Source organism: Mya arenaria, chromosome 11 (assembly GCF_026914265.1).
Source record: "Mya arenaria isolate MELC-2E11 chromosome 11, ASM2691426v1".
NCBI classification, from domain to species: Eukaryota; Metazoa; Mollusca; class Bivalvia; order Myida; family Myidae; genus Mya; species Mya arenaria.
In genome coordinates, this window is record NC_069132.1 from 53470687 (window position 1) to 53493327 (window position 22641).

The following is a 22641-nucleotide window of genomic DNA, read 5'->3' on the forward strand; positions in this document are numbered from 1 at the left end:
ACGTGATAACACCGACTAGCCAATCACGCATAAGGAATGAAATATATTACCTAGTAATCTTTTTTAATGGAAAAATACGAAATAACTGCTAAACTTAAATAAGTTGTAAACTATGTGGTACTTCAGTTAGTAAGTTTCAATGCATTATACACATTTATACCAAGTTTATGTCAGTTTTCGACAATTTTCTTTTTTTCTTGCAATTTGATCATCTGGTGCACAGTTGCTTTAATATCATCACATTGTGAATTCTTTTACAAATAATAAATCACATTTACAATTCCTATAATTAGTAATGTCAAACAACAATGGTATATGATTAAATTTATATAAACAACAACATGACTTTACTTATGTAATACGCAAACATATATCAAAGAATTTTTTATTGCATACATGTACATTACATCCATAACCTAAAAGGGTTACATTATGAGTGCGACGTTTTGAATCATTTCACTCAAAGGGTTTTTCTTATATCATGAAAAAGAAATAAGTAGTTTATAATGACGTAATATACAAATACAATGGATCCAACCAGCAAAACATGTAATCACTATTTCTTTTATTCAATTCAGTTTAATGATTTATTGTACATTAAAACGTAGTTCAATCATTTCTTCGCTGTTGACTTGCTTTTACCAGGGGATGTACATGGAACGGGGTTGGCTGGAGTATATCTTGTCTTCCATTTGAATGTACTCATCACTGCATCAATTAAATTTATCCATCTTTTGTCAACATTTGGTGAAACATATAAGGGTTGACTCCGTCTCTTACAGAAGGACAATGGATAATTTGGACGTATCACCATGACGGCCAACCTAGAACATAAATTTGACATTTTAAATCGAACAAATGGATGGATACATATTCATTTCATAAAAGAAATATTATTTGGAATAAATGTTCAGTGTTGAATGCATTATTGTCAAAGTTGTGAGAGTAGTTCAAACTACTTATTAAATCAATTAAGCATGTTATGAGAATAAATCACGTTAACAACAGCAAATATAAAATTCACGTTAACAGCAGCCTCTCTTGAAATATCGATATTCATAAAAGAACTAAAATAAATTTCACAATCAATTCGTTTAATGAATGAAATGAGTAAAATCAATATTTTTACACATGTTTGATTTCTTAAATATAACTTATTACTAAGAAATGTATACAAAACAAAGACTCACGGCGCACACAGCGTAGCATCGTTCTACAAAATCCTGTCGATTCGAAATTTTGGCCAACGATTCCATCGGTTAAATACAAAATATTTCACGGTTGTTAAAGCAGAAAGTAGTATAATCTTTTATAGGCTAAGAAATATTTTCCCATCTTTTCTCTCAAAAAATTAATTTAGAAATAACTGTCACTTTCTTGCTTGTTTACATCGGATTTGAACCGTGGTGACACATGTGAGAACCCCGTTGAAGTCACGTGATTCCTCAACCTGTATACTGCCCTCGTTTGTATTATTCTGAAGTGAAAATAAATCCCATAAAACTGCGATCACTTTAAGGAATATTGTTGTACATGTAGTTTGTTAATTATTAGACTCCCAAACCGGGGAATATCTGACTGTTTAGCACTTAGTCACATATCGACCTTGACACGAAAGGTAGTTTTTAAGAAAGCTTAGTGTGTACATAACTTAATTACTACAAACTTTAAACACAGTACATCTTTGTATTAAATAGTTATACGATATAAGTATAAATAAAGTGAGATTAGTCATTGGCTCAGCAAACGGCGGTCAGCTGTCCACACTCTCTATAACGAATTTCAGACACCCCAACACAAATGTGTTTAGTAGAAAATGAATCTTTGTTCCACATGTCAAAATACATGATATGATAATTGTTGTAATAATTCAGTTCGTGTTTTCCCATTTACACCTAAGTTTACTGTGACTTTATTTTTTTTAATTATTCTAATACTCTAGCGTTGCGACAGTTTACATATCAAAGGAGACCTATTGTTTACATATGATGTTGTATAACTTCATTACCATATTTCAATTACACTGTTGAATCGAAACACTCTTTTTTTGTAATGTTTCGTGTATTTTTTCAGGTAGAACCCGCAATGCCTGGAAAACCACACAGTTTGGAGTTATATTTAAGGCACTAGCGTGTCGACGCGCGGCCCGGAACGCAAATGGCTTCGAACGAAAACACCATAAACGAGCCTGAGGACCTTAACTGGCTCACTGGTTCTCGCGCCCTCAAGATCACCAAGGCCGGTCTGCGAGGCCTTGTTGAAAACGGCTCCTGTAACGTCCAGCAAAACATTCACTCGTCAGTCATCCAGGCTAAAAAACTCACTGCTGGAACAACCTGCAGCCTTTGTCGGACAGATAATATCTTACCGTGTCCTACAAAAGGACTGTGCTCAAATCCTCGAAACTGCAAGTACCACAACAATCCATCGAATATATACCGGCCATGCCCCTCAAATATATGCGATGACTTTCGAGATGAAATAATTAAAGTTCATAAATACGCTAGACCCTCTTGGAAGAATTCCAAGGCCGACCAATGGTGTACGAACCATTGGGAGGTAGCCAAATGCTTTATGCCACCTGACGGCTATCACGATGTGACTTCGTACGACGATACAGACTTCAATGGTATCATAAACGTTATGATCAACTGCAATGAGTTCCAAGCGAGTATGTCGTTCACTATTGACAACCAGCCCAATGCCTTAACTGAGGTAATCTACACATACAATATGTTTCTGCCATTGTATTAACATAAGCATTAGCATAATTGTCACTCTATTGTAATTGATTCACTATAAAATTATGTTTATGATATATTTCTTTAACTATGTCAACTGCATGTTGGCTATGTGAAATACTTTCATCCTGTATATTGCCTATAATCATTGCTCCTTAAAATGTATTTTTTTAAACATAACTCTGGGTTGCTGACTATTGTTCTTTGCTTTTCATAAATCAGGCATTCTTTGCATGGCCAGACATGACTGACCCACGAAAGACCGGTGGTGGCAATATATAATTAAAGTAGTACTACATAACCAGCATTGAACAAAATATTAATACTTTTTTTAAGAATTCACGATTTCAACTTTACGGCTGCAAGGGTTCACAAATTGACGAGGTGACAAATCGTGAAATTATTATTTACAATTATATTTTAACGATATAACGATAGTATAATCGTACTATCATTTCATTATAGTATTCAAAGATATTGCAATTATAGGCTCGTGATGTAGGCCGCAAAATTCGCCATTCCCCGGATCTCAAGGTGAAAGACACAGACCTAGCTGACTACTTCGCCACTCTGAACACCCTTCTGACAGACTCTAAAGTTCTGGCTAGTGACAAGCATGCCCAGCTAGCTGTCATTAAACTGAAACAGGTAAATGTTTGTGTTTCTTTGATAATGGGAGCTAAATATGGTCTAGAAATATTCTATAAAATGGTTGACTCTTTATACTTCTTCCCGAAAAAAACTAATGCAATAAACTAATTAAAGAGCTGATCGTGTTCTGATTTTTTTACATGTTTAGAATTATGATAATTTTCGAAAAAACAACAACACATTTATGATATAGCGCCATACATGTATATGTTGGTGCAAAATCATTGTTATGAATTTTTATGTCATTATCGTGTTTTAATTTTATTTCATTTTTCTATTTTAATCATTTGCTTTTATGCAAAGAGCTATATGGCCACACATTTCACAGTTGAAGAAGTATTTACGTATTGCTTATATCAGTACACAATTAATATTCTTTTTTGTTTTGATCATTTTGTTTTGATCATTTTATTAAAATGCGTCAAACATGTTAATGCATTAAAATTAAAAATATCAACATTGTTCGCCATCAGCTTATATTGTGCACCTTTAATGAGGGATTTAACTGTATATTTAATTATAAATTCATTTATGTTCAACCAACAGTTAGATTTTATTCTTCAAATAAGTTTAAAACATTCATGAAACAATTATCTGAATGGATTACAGCTTGAAAAAGACGTTCGTGAAACTAGAGCAGAACAAAGAGAAGGTAATTAGCTGAAAATAAAAGCACATAATAAACAAAAATGAGAAGCATATGTACATTGGAAATATACTTCATATTTACATTTATTGTATTAGTATGTTTGTCATGTTCTGACCATTTTTATAAAAAAATCATGGCCAATATCTAGAAAATGTGTTCAGGAATTTACATAAGAGTATTTCGTCGTTTCAAATAGTTAATGGAAGAAAAGTAATACTAATAAAATCGTTATTCTAGGTAAATAAAATAAATCGTTCATAATAAAAATCCGAAAAAAAAGGATGAAATGACAGAGTCTACTATCTGTATCCAATGAAAAGCATAAAGCAACGTTGTGGTTGGCACTAACGGATTCAGAAGGGAGGGGGGGGGGGACCCGGCGTCCCCTCACCTAAAATTGTCTAAGTTTACTTTTATTTCAATATAAAGGGAAGAAAAGTAATAAAATACGCCCAAAATGCACCATTTCGGACTAGAAATAATAAAATTTCATGGGGGAGGATCCGCAAACCCCCTTGCCAACACTTTACAACAAACTAGGTTACATACTAGTATACAGTTTTCAAAACAACCGAGTAACGAACACTCTGCAAATTTGCATTTGTTAGCATACTATTGATACCACTTTTACAGTCCAAGATTTGCATGACTGAGGGAAGTAACTTTTGTATGGTTAAATAGGGCATTTACATCATTATGATAGATAGATATCATCATTATGCTTCAGTTGTAACCTGAAATACTCACCATACGTTTCCTCTCAATACGTTCTACGGCAATGTGAAGCAGACCACGAAAAACCGACACCAATTTGAATTGATTTAACAACACTATACTTTAATCTAAAGTCAGGGGCGGATCCAGTAATTGGTGTTTGAGGGGGTGTAACTTAGGGGCACTATGCCATTACGACATTCGCCCCTACCTCAGAACCAAAATATATATATGCGTAAAATTAGGAGGCGGGGGAATTCCAAGTCCAACATGCTTGATTTGGAGTGTATTTTACCTTTTTTTCTCCCAAATTGACATAAAAGGTATACCTAGACCCCCTCCCGGATCCTCTTACCACATTATGACTAAATTCCAATAAAATGTTTTCATTATTCCTGATATATTTCCGTTTGTTTCAGAAAATGATAATTATAGATACAACTGTAGTTTTTGTATCATACTCGAACGTGTAAATGTCGCGATAACAAACATGAATGATATTTGTAATATGTTGAGACTTATACTTCTCACAGATCTTCGCCAACGACTGGTCAAGTACTACCAGAAGCAGCTCAACAGCGCGCCTATATCGCCCTTACTGTCGCACAAGGACGAGAAGCTGGACAAATTTTACGTCCCTCCAAAGATCGTGGAGAAAGACCATAAAAGACTTAGAGGCGATTTTCCTATTTCCTCGTACAAAACAAATTTCTTTAAAGATGAGGGATTGGGCAAAACTGTTTTCGTCGTGGGTGAGGCCGGGATGGGAAAATCATCATTTTCAGCTATGTGTACTTTGAAGTGGGCTTCACAGTTGTCTGTACCGAATAAAGACAACCCGGAAAAGGGTTCAGATCAAGGTGAAGAGGAAACGCCACTATTTGACGATCCCGAAGTTGAACGTGAACTATTAGACTTTTTAAAAAGCATCGAGTTTATGTTCCACCTTAAACTAAGAAATAGCTGTGAAACCTGCGAGCTGTCAGAAATGATTAAAGAGCAGCTGATCCACATGATTTACAAGGCAGATTATGAAAGAGCCGCTGGCTACGACACTGTGGTTCGTGTTTTGACAGACCAAAAGTGTATGATCATAGCCGATGGATTGGATGAATGGTTGCACCCTAAAACGGAGTGTAAATGTTCGAAAAAAGACAAAGCTATCCCTCATTTATCGACCAGTGAAGATGCAACTGTGTTGATTACATCCAGACCATGGCGAATGTCAAGGTATCCCGTGAAAGACACTCTAGTAGGCAAATACTTTGAAATACAGGGTGTAGCTAGTACAAAGTTATTGGTTCAGAAATTGTTGGTTTGCCTAAATGAGAGAGTGGCAGAAAAGATGAAAGATGATGATTTTTTTCTCTTTGTTTCCAGAAAGAAATTAGATCATCTAATCTCTGTACCTATCATTCTAATGCTGCTAGTTTGTCTGTGGTTTGAGGGAGTACCTGAATCATTGTCTATGTGTAACATATATGCATACATGCTGGACATGATGTTTGGGAATAAAGCGCGCCCTATGCTTCGTGTTTCATCCGAAAGCAAGCCTTTGCTACGATGTTTCGAGCAAACTGGACATGTACAAAGGTACTACAATATCGTTTTGAAGCTGGCTCAATTTGCCTTTGAAACATTATTTTTAACTGAACGAAAATCATCCCTAGTGTTTCAAAATATTGACTGTTTGACACCAGAAGAGCTCCAGGTCGTTCTGAATTCGGGTTGCATGCGAGAAACAAAGTCTCCATCTTTAATAAGAGAACTATCTAGTTTCTCGTTTATCCACAAAACTGTACAGGAATTCCTTGCTGCAGTTCACATTGCCTACCATACTAAAGAGATTAAACGAGTAATGAAGCCATATTATGAAGTAGTTCAGGAGATTTTAACTTCAGATAAAATCTACTGGGAGAACCTTTCAATGGCATCACATGACACATCAAAGGTCTTTATATACATGTGCGGCCTGAACAGTGAAGCTGCAAAAGATATGTCTGCCATGTTGTCACTTGGTATACTGAATCACCCTGCCTGGGATTATGATTTGGTTTCACACGATGTTAATCTGGCAGTACAGGAAATAATTTGTTCTGGTTATAGAGAGGCCAAAGCCAACAATGTACGGGATATTCAACTGTCTCTACATAGTTTTTCTATTGATGGTTCAACTAGAGATGTTGCAACCTTAAAGATCTTGCTATCGATGAACAAGTCTCAGATAAGACACATACAAATCATGGGACAAGAGGAGATCAGCGAGGAAGAACTCCAGGAGGTGTTCACCAACTCAACTGACGCTCTAACCATTGAAATACGGCAACGTGCTGGACAATATGACCTTTCTGCTTGCAGCCGTCTACAACATTTGGTTATTGATGGGTCTAAAATATCAAACATCCTAATCAATACGAAGTGTTTAGTTTCATTGGCTGTATATAATGTTTCGGAAAAGGTTGAATGTAGTCTTCTTCAGTCGTTAAAACAGTATTGTGAAAATTTGAAACGATTCGACATATGCAATCTTACAAACACAAGCTTATTTTGTCAGACACTACCCAAGCTGAATCATTTAGAAACGTTGTCTATCGAGGAGACAACCCTCGGTGATAACCCACTTCACCTCCCGCCCTCTGTCACAATTGTTATATTAACCCGTGTGACAGTGTCCGCGCAGTCTTTGAGGGAGATGGTGGAGAGGGTGGTGAACTGCTCTCAGGCGGTGAGGTGTTTGCTCAGCATGTGCATTGTGGAACCAATTACAGATTTCGAAGAAATTAAACAGACGACTCGAACAAGAAAAATATTTTCATATTGTTGATTGTAAAAGAATATAGGAAACCAGTTTCTGTCTGTGTTAGATCGCAAAATATTTCACTAAGTGAGCACCGAAAACTGTATTTTATTGACGCAGCCACTAATAAAAATGTGAACTGTTTTGATTTAATGCATTACACTCATTCCAAAATATATTTAAAATTTGTATTAAATATATTGAGCGCGCTATTTTTTTTATAACGGCAAGCCATTCCGGAATTTACGTCAATCAAATGTTGTCCAATTTTGGGACTGACTATGCATTTATCAAGGAGAACGGGTCAGAGTTTTAACACATTGAGTATATCAAAATACAGTGAACTATCAATTATATCTTACTAATGAAAATAAATCAATCATCGGAAAGCCTATTAAACAGCCTTTTGTTATTACTGTTAGACGTTGTTCAAATATATATGTAATTACATAAACTATGAAACCTGTAACCTGATTACTTTAATATTCAGAATATTTAATTTCCAATTAAAGGTAATTTCACTATATTTCTCCTGTCCTGTTTACTTTTTTCAAGGACAAAGTTTTTGTTTTAATTACCGCAACGGTGTTTTACTGATCGCTTAAATATCAACTTTAAACATCGTTGTATTTAAACCTGGTATTTTCTTTGCAACAGTTATTTATTTTCAGTAAAAATGTGACTTTTTATTGTTGTTATACGATAACTCCCCAAAGGTCCGTGACAAATGGGATGTTATTGCTTCCCGACGTCGTACTGCCCTGGAGTGTTTAGTAATCATTTTACTACTTCGTTGAATCAACAAATCAACAACATTGATAGTTCCTTAATTCTACTTCTACTTATCGAACATGATAGACAATAATCACATTGCCATACAACAACTGCTTTTAGTACAACTAAACAAATCTTTAGTAAAGGATTGGATTGATATGGCCTTGAAAACGAACGAACCCCATAATAGGTCCTAGTGACACACGGCTGGAAGTCCCAGTGGGAACGAACAACGCAAGCCGACAGAGGCAAGGCTGACCCGTTGTATTAAACGTAATAACATTTTGCTAATGCTATAGCGTCCTATGAACTACCCGTGCTGGAATAGACTGTTTAGCAAAGGGTGATAACCCAGCAACTACAGTCCGCATGCAAATGATCCTATTGTCAAAGGCTAATTCAAAATCCGCAATACATATCCGTATCTCCTGGCAAAGCAAAGCAATAATAGAGCCACCAAGGCGCCAAGTGCTAGGATGTCTTGGATATACATGCAGCAGTCTTGTTAAGACTTTGTTATTCAAGCAACGGGATTATAAATGTTATTTATATCTATACCCATCCGAAATTAATTGGTTTCAGTGTATACAGCCCAAAATATTATTTATAGCCCACTATGGATTCCCCTACCAAGTGATAATTAGCACCGACGTGCTCGACTAAGGTCAAGGTCTCGACAAGCCCAAATGCAACTTAATTATATATAATGATAAATAATATGTATAATTTTGTTATCTGGTTGCCTGGCATCATGCCCATTAGGGGATACAATATTATCCAAACGTCTATGAACTGCAAATGTAAATTAAAGTCATTAAAAAATCAAGGAATATATGTTTTATAAGCGTTTTGCTTCGAACGCCTCAATCGCATTTTACTTAACGTTTGCAGACAGATGTAAGTATCACTGTGCAACCCTTGTCTATAATATCCTTAATGGAAAGGCCCCGAAGTATATGTCTGAATTGCTAATAATTGCAAATAATGAACGCTATTCTCTAAGATCAACTTCAAAACAAGATTTAGTTTTGATTCAAACACCGCAAACTAACTATTTAATGGATTCTATTTCGTACTACAGTATGAAGGTTTGGAATACTATTCCGGATGAAATACGAAATGCAAAAAATTAAAATCATTTAAGCATAAATACAAAGTGCACCTCTTGAAATGTGCGTATCATTAGTTACAAAAAAGGTATATCATCTTTTCATTATCTTAAAGATTGAAATAACTGTTGTTTTATGAATTGTTGTGTTTTATTGAGTGTTTGTCGGCATGTACATGATGTATATTGAAATAACTTAAATTGTTATGTTAATTAAACATGATTTGTATAGAATAATTATATTCAAAACATCAATAGTTCTTGTATACGAATGTATAAGTGCGATGCAGATGTTTTATGATTTACCAAATGCATTTTGTTTTTGTTTGTTTAATATTAAACATTAAATATTATATTGTAAATATGATGTTGTTATGGTTAAACCTGTAATTATGTCATAATGTGTATATACCTTCTCTAAATAAAGATACTATTATTATTATTATTATTATTATTATTATTATGCCCTGTCCAGGCAAGTCGGTTGCTCGGCCAGTAAGAAAATTATGGCTCTTTAAATGTTGAGATGCGAATATTGTCAGTATGAGGCCTTTACGTAATACTGCGTTGGAATGTGTACCTGTGACAGCTGGACCATAACTGTGGCAGAAAAACGGACTTTTCACCTGCGGATACAGTGCTATAAAATCTGATATGACTTTGAACGGGCACGGGCCATTGAGTTCTTTGGCAGTATTAATCCTTAAGACTTTTTTGGTATATTTCCAAGTTCTCTGAGTAACTTCTACCTTCTGGTTAACACATTTAAAAACTTATCGGATCTTTGCACCGTGTTGTTAGCCAAGACGGTTGATGGCACTTCAAATTCGCTTACGCTGAACAGACAAAAATATGTAAGGTTGACATATTGCTCACAAACTTAGTACATAGGAAAGGTTTATAGAGAACTTTCGAAGAAGTTTGCTTTGTCAAGGTCAAGGTCACTATTACTAAAAAAAGAAACACGGACATTACATTGACATCACTATAGTACTAGTTATTCTGATATGAACATTGTAAAGACAAACGCCATGGGGAGAGTTATTCAGGTACAGACATTACCTGGACATACCCTATAGTACTTGTTATTCTGACATGAAAATTGCAAAGACATACGCCATGGGGAGGCTTATTTAGGGATGTTCATAACACTGACATACAATTTACTTATAATTATCCTGACATTTATTTTACATAGAATCGCACCATGGGAACAGTTGTTATTCAGGAACAATCATAATACATTGACATATACTATAGTAATAGTTATTCTGACATATACACTGTAAAGACACACATCAGTGTGACAGTTATTCAGGGACGGAAATTACATTGACACCCCCTCCCCTCAGTAATAGATCTTCTTACATGTACTTTATAAAGAATCACACCATGGGAACAGTTATTCAGGGACGGGCATTACATTGACATTCAATATAGTTTAAATGGTTATTTTAAAATGTACATTACAAAGAATGACAACAAAGCGACAGTTATTCAGAGACGGACATTACACTGACTATTTATATAGTAATTCTATAATGAACATTACAAAGACACAACGCCATGGGAACAGCTAGTTATTCAGGGACGGACATAACATTGACATATACTATAGTAAGAGTTATAAGGACAAGTACAATGCAGAGATACACCCCATGGGGACAGTTATTCAGGGACGGACATTACATTGACATACATGCATACAATATACATTAATAGTTATTAGGACATGTATATTGACATATACTTTAGTTTTAGTCATGGGGATATTTACATAGTAAAAACCCACACACCATGGGGACAGTTATTCTGAGGGACGGACATTACATCTAACAAGCATAACTTTGTTACCGGAAAGTCCAATCAGTAAATCTGTAAAAAACATGCACATACATTTAGCTAAACACGCCATTACAATCATGCGCTCAGCTGCAGATCACATAGGCAAAACGGTTGTCTGTGTCATAAGAAACTTACTGAATATGATGAAAATGGTAATACCTGTTATTTAATGGATTTAATCTGGGAGAAGGATTTGTTGTGTGTCTCCGATTTTATCATCAATGCTTATTTTGTGCAAAGTGCTTTTGCAATTACAAATAGTAAAAAATATCATAAAAAATATATAATCTATGACAAGCAACAAATACTTCGCTAAATTCAATCACAGTCTCAATACTTTTCATAACCAGTTTCTTTACAATCCCGTTTAGACGTTTAGGGATTAGCAGATGATCCGCGGTCCAGATATTCACATAAGAGGAGGCATAACTTTGAAAGCTTATTACCTGCGCCCCTCCCTCAGAACCTAAATTGATTTGATTGAAAGTGTTGGCATGGGGCATTTTTTTTTAAATTTCTAGTCTAAAATGGTGAATTTTGACTGTATCTTATTACTCCATCTACAATATTAAAATAAAAGTAAACTTGGACGATTTTAGGGGGACGAGCGCAGGGGTCTGGTGACATCCCCCTCCCCTAAAATCCGCTAGTGGGGATCAGAAGAATATCGTTTTGAACGTACAGTACTAACGAGTCTTCCTACTTCTTAATTGTCCATATTCAAAAAGCCACACAAAAATGTCAATGGATAAAATATATGACTTACTCATGGGTGTTTGGGATATCCATTTTGCAAAACTCATGCCAATCATCATTCTGTAAAGCTTGGTGATTTTGATTCTCTTCGATGAAACCAAAAATAATTCGTCTGACACATTCGAAATGTTTGACCAGAACGTAATGATTTCTGTATGTTTGTGTTAAACCGGTTTTAAGTCTCATTCAAGTACTGATACAATTTTACGCAATATTAACATGACTGCGTTACAATTCATTACAACTCATTACTGATAATGTTCTTTTAAGCAGTAATTTTAAAGTCGGTTAGAAAGAGGAAGATTATTGAAAAAAAAAACCACAAAGGTTACATAACACTATTTCATAAGTTTCGAAATTACTTTTAATAAAATAATTTACATAATTAACATGGGTATTATATAAAGCGAATCAAAAAACATTTTGATTTACTTTAAACGAAGTGCAAAATCGCGTTTTATATCAAAAACTGTCAAAACTGTTTTTTTGCGGGTTTTTTCTCCCGTAAAATACCAATTAAATTTCTGGTATTTTTAAATGAAAGAAATGCATTTCAAAATCCATAATCAAGTGATAATTAACATCATTACATTAATATAATAGCCAAGACGTGGGCATTTTTATGGATTGTGCATTATCGGTAAAATCTGGGAATTTATACCGCATGAGGAAAACCCAGTATTGAAAAGCAGTATTTGTTTCGCATTACTTCACTTCCGGTGTCGATGCATAATGCTCCTTTTGTTATAAGAAGTTGTTTTGTGCTCAAAAAGCTTATATCTTGTATTATTGAATCCCCGCTGGAGAAAAATCCCGCGGGAGGGTGAAAAACCGAGTATTTATCTACAAAAACCACGCTGGGGTCTATAATAAGCGGGTCAATATGACAAACTTCGAAAACATTTCGCAAACAAAAAACACAAAAATCATACCTAAATGAAGCCTTCTAACTAAACTATAGACCAGTATTCGATTGCATCGTTATTAAAGAGTTTGCGAAATACGGGATTTGCAAACACAAATGGGAGGACATTTTCATTGAAACTTTTTCTGGCTTTGCGGCAATCGCGACCAAACCAGACGGGGAATTTCTTATTTACAGTTATCGCTTTACGGTATCCAAAGCTTGAAATAAAAGTTTCGACAAAATGATTAGAGCTATCGGATGCAATTTCATCATTTTTTTGCTTGAGACGGATCTTTATTTATTAACATGGATTGCAATTTTTCGTCAATTTCTTTAATACTTTTTAGATTTATTCTTATGAAGTCTTCAGCTTTTTTACTATCCCATAATTTTATGATTGGTATATCATTGGTTTGTCTATATTCCTCCTCAGACGAAAAGACAATGTTTAATGTTACTGGAATATGTGCATATGAAAAAGAGGACAAAACTAGAGTATTTCCATACGATTTATGAAGTTGAAAAGTGATGAGCTACAAATGAAATAATCAGCAACACTCTCGCCTTTGCATGTAAAAAGTCCGTATTCATAACCAATTGTCATGCCGTTTAAAATATATATGTTATTCAATTGCAAGAACGCATTGATCGACTACCATAGTTATTTGCAGTTTTATCACAGCTTATTCTTGTTCTAGAAATCGTATCAGACGAGTCGAACTTAAACGTTTCGTTCACATATTCTTCGTACACTTGCGGTAGATTTTATAGTTCCAAAACGGATTAGTCCGCAGTAATGTAATCTGGTGTATTTTTAGTGCGCGAGTTGAAATCACCGAGTAAACAAACGAGATCGTAGTTTTCACTCAATATTTATGCGACAACAATAGAAACAAGCTCAGCAGCAAAAAGTTTAAACATAAACCCGGTTTAATGGCACTGGGTAAACGACAAAGAACAAATGTGTCTTTGATAACACGTAAACATGGACGTTGGGACAATTGTGTCTTTGATAACATTTTAACATCGACGTTGGGACAAATGTGCCTTTGAAAACACGTAAATGATGGACGTTGGGACAAATGTGTCTTTGATTACACGTAAATAATTGACGTTGGGACAAATGTGTCTTTGATTACACGTAAATAATGGATGTTGGGACAAATGTGTCTTTGATTACACGTAAATAATGAACGTTGGGACAAATGTGTCTTTGATTACACGTAAATAATGGATGTTGGGACAAATGTGTCTTTGATTACACGTAAATAATGGACGTTGGGACAAATGTGTCTTTGATTACACGTAAATAATGGATGTTGGGACAAATGTGCCTTTGATAACACGTAAATAATGGATGTTGGGACAAATGTGCCTTTGATAACACGTAAATAATGGACGTTGGGACAAATGTGTCTGTTATTACACGTTAATAATGGACGTTGGGACACATGTGTCTTTGATTACACGTTAATAATGGACGTTGGGACACATGTGTCTGTTATTACACGTTAATAATGGACGTTGGGACACATGTGTCTTTGATTACACGTTAATAATGGACGTTGGGACACATGTGTCTGTTATTACACGTTAATAATGGACGTTGGGACAAATGTGTCTTTGATTACACGTAAATAATGGATGTTGGGACAAATGTGTCTTTGATAATACGTAAATAATGGACGTTGGGACAAATGTGTCTTTGATTACACGTTAATAATGGACGTTGGGACAAATGTGTCTTTGATTACACGTTAATAATGGACGTTGGGACAAATGTGTCTGTTATTACACGTTAATAATGGACGTTGGGACAAATGTGTCTTTGATTACACGTAAATAATGGACGTTGGGACAAATGTGTCCTTGATTACACGTTAATAATGGACGTTGGGACAAATGTGTCTTTGATTACACGTTAATAATGGACGTTGGGACACATGTGTCTTTGATTACACGTTAATAATGGACGTTGGGACACATGTGTCTTTGATTACACGTTAATAATGGACGTTGGGACAAATGTGCCTTTGATTACACGTTAATAATGGACGTTGGGACACATGTGTCTTTGATTACACGTTAATAATGGACGTTGGGACAAATGTGTCTTTGATTACACGTTAATAATGGACGTTGGGACACATGTGTCTTTGATTACACGTAAATAATGGACGTTGGGACAAATGTGTCTTTGATTACAAGTAAATAATGGATGTTGGGACAAATGTGTCTTTGATTACACGTAAATAATGGATGTTGGGACAAATGTGCCTTTGATAACACGTAAATAATGGATGTTGGGACAAATGTGCCTTTGATAACACGTAAATAATGGATGTTGGGACAAATGTGTCTTTGATTACACGTAAATAATGGATGTTGGGACAAATGTGTCTTTGATTACACGTAAATAATGGATGTTGGGACAAATGTGTCTTTGATTACACGTAAATAATGGATGTTGGGACAAATGTGTCTTTGATTACACGTAAATAATGGACGTTGGGACAAATGTGTCTTTGATTACACGTAAATAATGGACGTTGGGACACATGTGTCTTTGATTACACGTTAATAATGGACGTTGGGACACATGTGTCTTTGATTACACGTTAATAATGGACGTTGGGACACATGTGTCTTTGATTACACGTTAATAATGGACGTTGGGACACATGTGTCTTTGATTACACGTAAATAATGGACGTTGGGACAAATGTGTGTCTTTGATAACATGTAAACGAACGATGTTGGGACAAGTGTGCCTTTGATAACACGTCAACAGGTTAAATCCGCTAGTTAATTCCAATATTCATAGAGCGTTCCAAGGCAGTTAACCCATCACTTATTGATAACGATGTTATTATGGATAGTTTTATAGTTTATTAGAGTCTCGTTAATATGCATACATACACTATATAAATATACATGCATAAATCAGCTTGTACATGTATATAGCCAATCTAAAGGAATTATGAGAGACTAAAACAATTATCACAATACATTGCTGATATTTCTTTTCATCAAAAATACAAATAAAAATGTATGTTCGTTTATCGAAACGTGATCATATAACAGAGTTTAAATAAGAAAATAAAATGAACTTGTATCTACATTCGAACCCCGTTGGCTCGAACGCCTGGGGACCGGCGAAAATACCACGAACCTCGGATAATACGAGCCAAGCGGAAATTCTTACTTTCAGTATAAAAAAAATGGGTCCTTAATATCCAGGTCGAGCCATAAGGGTATTCGAATCAAACGAGTTCGAGCCAACGAACCACAGTTTTATTGTTAGACTGTATATAACCGTGAATAACACATTCCAAAAGTCCTCTAGCTGAATGTGCTCAAGTAAAAATACCTGAGATATCAAGTATCAACCCCAATCTGATTGACAGTGAACATAGTATCAAACATATATTCACTGTAGAAAATAATATAAAGCGCCAGAATGTTAAAATATACTATATCGCAATTTGAATTAAATATGTCTGTGCTAAGAAATATTTTTTTCCAAGACAAATATGATTCAAAATCATGGAATGCTTCTCGCATATTTTTTTACTTTGCAGCATAATACTTTTAAATCAATGAAGAATAACATGATTCTCTGATTCTACATCATTACAGTCAACAAAGAACGTGTCAGTCGAAGCCATATTGACTTAAGCTTACTGTTTTTTTTGTTTCTTTGTATCTATTTAGCACCATGTTATATGTTTTATTAGAAAATTATTTGAAATCCTACGTAATAAGTTTGAGCTGAATTGTCAGGTATTTTGAGGCATGTTATTTTCTACTGGTTAAAATATTATGCATGACCGGGCCGCACAAGGGAGCTGATTTTTGAAATGTATTTTATGGGCACTTGAAATTTGTCTGAGCTCGGAGGTGATTTTACCACAGTCCAGTAACCTTTAGCGTTATCGCTGTTATACAATATATTTGATGCTTATATCTTGGATTGCATATATTTTGTAATTACTTCTAGTATTTGTTAAGAAAAGAACAACAAAGTAAAATCCTAAAGACGACTTAGTATGGACGTTAGTAGCTATTACCCTATTTGTGCCAAATAACAGTGAAAAGGTAAAAGCAACACGACACAATACAATGGTAAGTTATTTAATATAACAAATTGCACATTCCAATGTTACAATATGCAGTGATCCAGTGACACGAAACAGCTGAAAGGCAAGATAGTTCCAGTTGTTGTCGTTTCTTAACCGTCTTTTGGAAAGTTAAAAAATAATGTTTTCGACTGTAAATGTAAACCCCTTATCAGTGTCGAACTGTCAGATTTGAAGAACACAGCCATAAAATTGCTTGCGGAAGTCATCTCCGGCTCTCTTGATGTTCCACAGAAAACTGGTTCCCATTAGCCGTCGTTTGTCTGTAATAAACATGCTAATAAGCGCTTATTTATGATACAGAAAACCTAAAGCTATTGCAATTAACTTTTGCATGTTTTGTAGGTTTCTGAAAATTTAAATAAATATCCTTTATATTCTATAGTGAATAGTCCGATTTAAACAAGAAATAGTAAAACGTTTAACGACCCACATATTAATACAATGTGTGTATACCACGTGACCAGTTGCGTCATAAATGCTACGTCGGAAGGTAATATTTTGCTTTGAATGAATCTTTAAACAAACAAAAAAACAAACTATTTCTTCACCATTTTAAATGAAACATAGCGCATTCTACGCCGCTTTCAGGGCCCAGCCTTCGTTTTTTTTACCAAAAATGATTGAGAGTTAAGTATGAATGCACTGTGCTGTTTGTGGAGTTTTGTGCTGTTCTTCCATGTTTCTTGTTAGTGATCTTTTGTTTTTATGTTCATTGTCTTTGGCGTTTAACCAGTGCCAGTAAACCGGGTTTATGTTTAAACTTTTTCTAAGCTTGTTTCTGTAGCTTTTCGCATAAATATTAAGTTAAGTATCTTAAAACACTTCGACAAACCTTTTAATAAAACCGCCGCCTGATGATCACTGTTAAACCATATTTTGGAAACAGGTCTGTCGAAGTATTGAGGAAACTAATCACCTAATCGAACTCCGGTAATAAAACAAAGGTGGGACTCTTTAAGCGGCATGCCCTTTGATTCATTTTCCTTAAATATGGTGAAGAAAACGAAAAGTTGTTTGTTTTTTTAAGCAAACTTTTGCCTTTATGACTTAATTTATCACGTGGTATGCATACTGTCAATATATGGGAAAACAGCTCTGAATCGGTGTGATTTGCCCAGAACTATCAAAATTATCTTGTGACGGCACTGCAAATGATCACGCTACATTTAAACAGAATTCCTCGGTCAGTAGTAATTCGGTTTGCTGGTACATATATCATGAACAAAAACAGGTAAGTGTATTGATTGTAAGTGTTTTAAAAAATTTAACGATTCCGCTCGTTTAACATTAAAAGCTAATAAGTAGGTCATTGACAGTCATTGACAGTCAAATAATTGGTTGATGATAAAGTAACGAACTAATAATTTTTATATTCAGCATAACACAATCCATAACATTTACCTGAAGGTAATGAGAATCACATCTTTCGGATATTTCTAATGCGAAAAATTTCGTTGTGATCTTGATGCGACCGGAAGTAGCGACAAAATGCCACCAGCAAAAAGTCATGTTGTCATAGCAACCGGCGACGAAAGCATAATGCTGCTTCCACCAATGTTCGTTGTCTCATTACAAATCGAACCGCCTTTGATAGCTCCTAGTTGTGAATCTGATATACAATTGTAAGTTGGCCCATGAGCTACCGTTTTTAGACCCATCGGACACGCAGTAATAATTATGGCCCATGAGCTGCCATTTCTAGCCCAAACAGAAACGTTGTAACAAAATTGGTCCATGAGCAACCGTTTTTAGGCCCATCGGATACATATAACTAATTATGGCCTATGAGCTACGGGTTGACAGTCCTTATGAAATATTACGATAAATACGTCACATGAGCTATTGATTTTTGTCCCTTCGGAAATGTAATGACTAATATGAACCCTTAGCTTAGCTACCGTTTATAAACCCACGGAAAACGTTCCGATGAATAGGGCCTGTAAGCTACTGTTTATAAACGCATATAAAACGTTACGATGAATAGGGCCCCTCAGCTACCGTTTTTAAACCCTTAGAAAACGTTACTATGAATAGGGCCCCTCAGCTACCGTTTTTAAACCCTTAGAAAACGTTACTATGAATAGGGCCCCTCAGCTACCGTTTTTAAACCCTTAGAAAACGTTACTATGAATAGGGCCCCTCAGCTACCGTTTTTAAACCCTTAGAAAACGTTACTATGAATAGGGCCCCTCAGCTACCGTTTTTAAACCCTTAGAAAACGTTACTATGAATAGGGCCCCTCAGCTACCGTTTTTAAACCCTTAGAAAACGTTACTATGAATAGGGCCCCTCAGCTACCGTTTTTAAACCCTTAGAAAACGTTACTATGAATAGGGCCCCTCAGCCACCGTTTTTAAACCCTTAGAAAACGTTACTATGAATAGGGCCCCTCAGCCACCGTTTTTAAACCCTTAGAAAACGTTACTATGAATAGGGCCCCTCAGCCACCGTTTTTAAACCCTTAGAAAACGTTACTATGAATAGGGCCCATGAACTGACTGTCTCCAAACCCTTCGAACACTTTAGGATGAAAACGACCCTGAGCTGTCGTTTGAAGAACGTCTACGAAAAATGGGTGCATTGAATAGAACATTCTAGAAAAGTCTCTTGGTTGGGGTTATCTGAAACGATTTTATTGGTTTAACTGAAAAAATGAATTACTTCTGCTTTACGTTACTTCATTGTTTGCTAAACAGTTTAGGATGGTTGATTTCCGTATAATGACATATCAAAATCAATCAACATAAACATTCATAGTTACTTTTAACACAAATGTAGCGTGTGTTCAGTGTGCATATACTTCCTTCGTCGCAATTGTGGTTTGCACACTTTCCAAGAAGTGCCTTAAAAATAGCAGACACAGAAACTGAGGTTAATTAAGGGATCACCACAATGCACAATTTGGTTTGAAGGAAAAACATATTTAATATTAACATATAATTCAAAAGTGCTATGTCTTTAAAAGGTTCGTTGTTTTTTAATCATGCAATGAAAACTACAGAGACAAGCCCAGTTGTCGTTATTTCAAAAATAAACTCTGTTAAGAGGCACAGTTCAAGGTCGTTCATAAAAGACCGTCAATGTGGCTTGATGTATTTAAAATACGGACAACCGAACACAGTCTCTATAAGACTTGGAATTAAAACAATAGAAATGCGACATTGTTTTGCCACCACACGGTATCCATAAAACTGCATTGAATATCAATTATACAATTATACAATGGACATGCCAAGTAGTCGATAATTCAAAAATAAACCTTGTTATGATTCAACAGGCTAGCAGAAGATTTACATCCTTTCAGACAAATTCACCCCCTACCTCTTTCCCTGCACATGGACTTTGATCCAGTTACACCCCTGACTAACCAGTGTGTCTATAGTACGTGATATATTACGTGATAAATATAACGTCGGAAGGCAATATTTTGTTTCAATGAAGACTTTAAACCAAGAGAACTTTACTAATTATTCACCAAATTAAATCAGACATGGCGTAGTCAACGCAGCCTACATAGCCCATCATTCAGTCTCATACTAGAGTTTAATTGAGAGTTTAGTTTCATATAAAACTTCAAAAAAACTTTTCACAAAACCGCCGCCTGATGGAGCACTGTCAAAACATTATTTTGGAAAAAAGTTTGTCCAAGTGTTTGTGGAAACTAATCACCTGATTAAAATACGATAATAACACGAATGCGTGGCTCTTTCAGCGACATATATTGACTTTTGTTTTATTATAAAGGTAAAGAAAAATAAAAAGTTTTTTTTGCTTTAAGTCATCATTCGGAGCAAATGTTGCCCACCGACGTAGCATTTATGACGTAAGTTATCACGTGGTATGGAGTCTTTTGATGTTGTCAAATAGAAATTGAAACAAGTGGGTCAAATAAAAAAAGATTTTGCAATTTTTCAATTTCGTTTAAAAACATAATTTGGCTAATGAAATACCATATCTTCTTATATTATTATAATTATTAAGTATGGTTACATATGATATATCTCAATTAAGAATATAAATGACCATGTTTGTGTTGATATGAACTACATGTGAAAAATAAATGATAACCAAAAAGAATGATAATTGTAAGCAATTTTAATTTTGAGGGTTCAAACAATTAGCTAGCGAAGTATTCATTTTTTTACTGTTTCTATCTTCAAGAACTTGTCGGGGATATGAAATAGCATTTGTTGGCTGAACAAAATGAGCGATCGCTTAAAAACTGGAAAACAGTTGCGATAAATCCGACAAACGAAATATCATTATGATGTTGCATAAGTTTCTTGTTGTTAACACAAATAACTATCGGTCTGCTAATCCACTCACTTCGTTATTGAATTATGTGAAACAAATGGATATTCATACAGCATTGATAACTTTGCCCATCTATTTAAAAAAAAAATAACAAGAGGTTAAACATTTTACTTAAGTGGATTTCGTATATCTGTACATCCACTTAGTATTCAAACTGGTAGATATGCCAGCAATACCACACCTAGAACACAAAGGTATTGTCAATGCTGTAATTCTTCGGATATCGAAGATGTGTTTCACTTTACATGTTTACAGACCCCTTAAGAGCACCCACTCTAACGTTAAATCCTGGATCTCTCACGGCACCAAACACTTATATTATATTAATGATTCTATAAACGAAAGAGAGCTTTTCATAACAACGCCATTTTTTTAAAACACCAACATATCAATTTATTATTTTAACTGTTGAGGTTTTAAAGGTCGGACACCACTTAATCATTTTCCATATTTTTTATAGTCAATTGACAAATTTAGGCTCGAGATAACAATGATTTCGAGTGCTTCACAACCCCCAACTTCATATATGAGGAGAAAGTTTTACTTGTGTGCTAAAGATTAATCAACGTTAAAAAAGTTAGGTTTTTTAAAAGAAAAGAAAATGGTTGAACCTTATCACTTTTTATTCGACAAAGTGAGCATATCCGGTATATGAGTAAAATGTTGACTAAAAACAATGCGTCGAAAATGTTAACAAACGAAAAGAAGATCATGTGGGTCCAGCATGTTCAGCCTGTTTTAGAAATAACCTATAAACCTGAAAAGACGACAATGGTCCAAGATGGTATAAGCATGCTTGATTCTCTGTCTCAGTGGTTAGATCACTCGCTTCTCACCAATGCGACCCAGGTTCGATTCCCGGCCTGGGCGCATGTGAGTTTGGTTAGTGGTTACCAAGCCGGACAAGTGGGTTTTCTCCGGGTACTCCGGTTTCCCCCACAACACAAGACCACACTCTCGCGCAACATCGTGCCAACGAGAGTGACTTAGTATAAGCTATCATAGCTTTCTTCACAACCGTTGTAAAATGTATAATGTTTAAACTAAATGCAGAGTTTTGTGATAGATGATCATGTTCCAAATAACTTTTGTCTTGAAAGTTGTTTTGACTAATTTTTCAAGGAGGGGATATGACCATAGAGTGGGTCATGTCAACGCAACTGGCGCCCTTGCTTAAGGGGTCACAATAAAGGTTGATGCAGTGTTATTTCTTATTTGAATGCATTATTAATAATATCTGTCA

At 35.2% G+C, this 22641-nt stretch overlaps 1 protein-coding gene across 1 annotated transcript; it reads left to right on the plus strand.

Moving 5' to 3' along the window:
- The first annotated feature begins 2104 nt into the window (after positions 1 to 2104).
- Positions 2105 to 7696, plus strand: LOC128209714 (uncharacterized). The gene is made up of 4 exons (XM_052913883.1): positions 2105 to 2715; positions 3231 to 3389; positions 4002 to 4044; positions 5289 to 7696. The coding sequence occupies exons 1-4, from the start codon at positions 2158 to 2160 to the stop codon at positions 7577 to 7579; spliced, it is 3051 nt and encodes a 1016-aa protein (XP_052769843.1). The 5' UTR covers positions 2105 to 2157; the 3' UTR covers positions 7580 to 7696.
- Positions 7697 to 22641: the final 14945 nt, after the last annotated feature.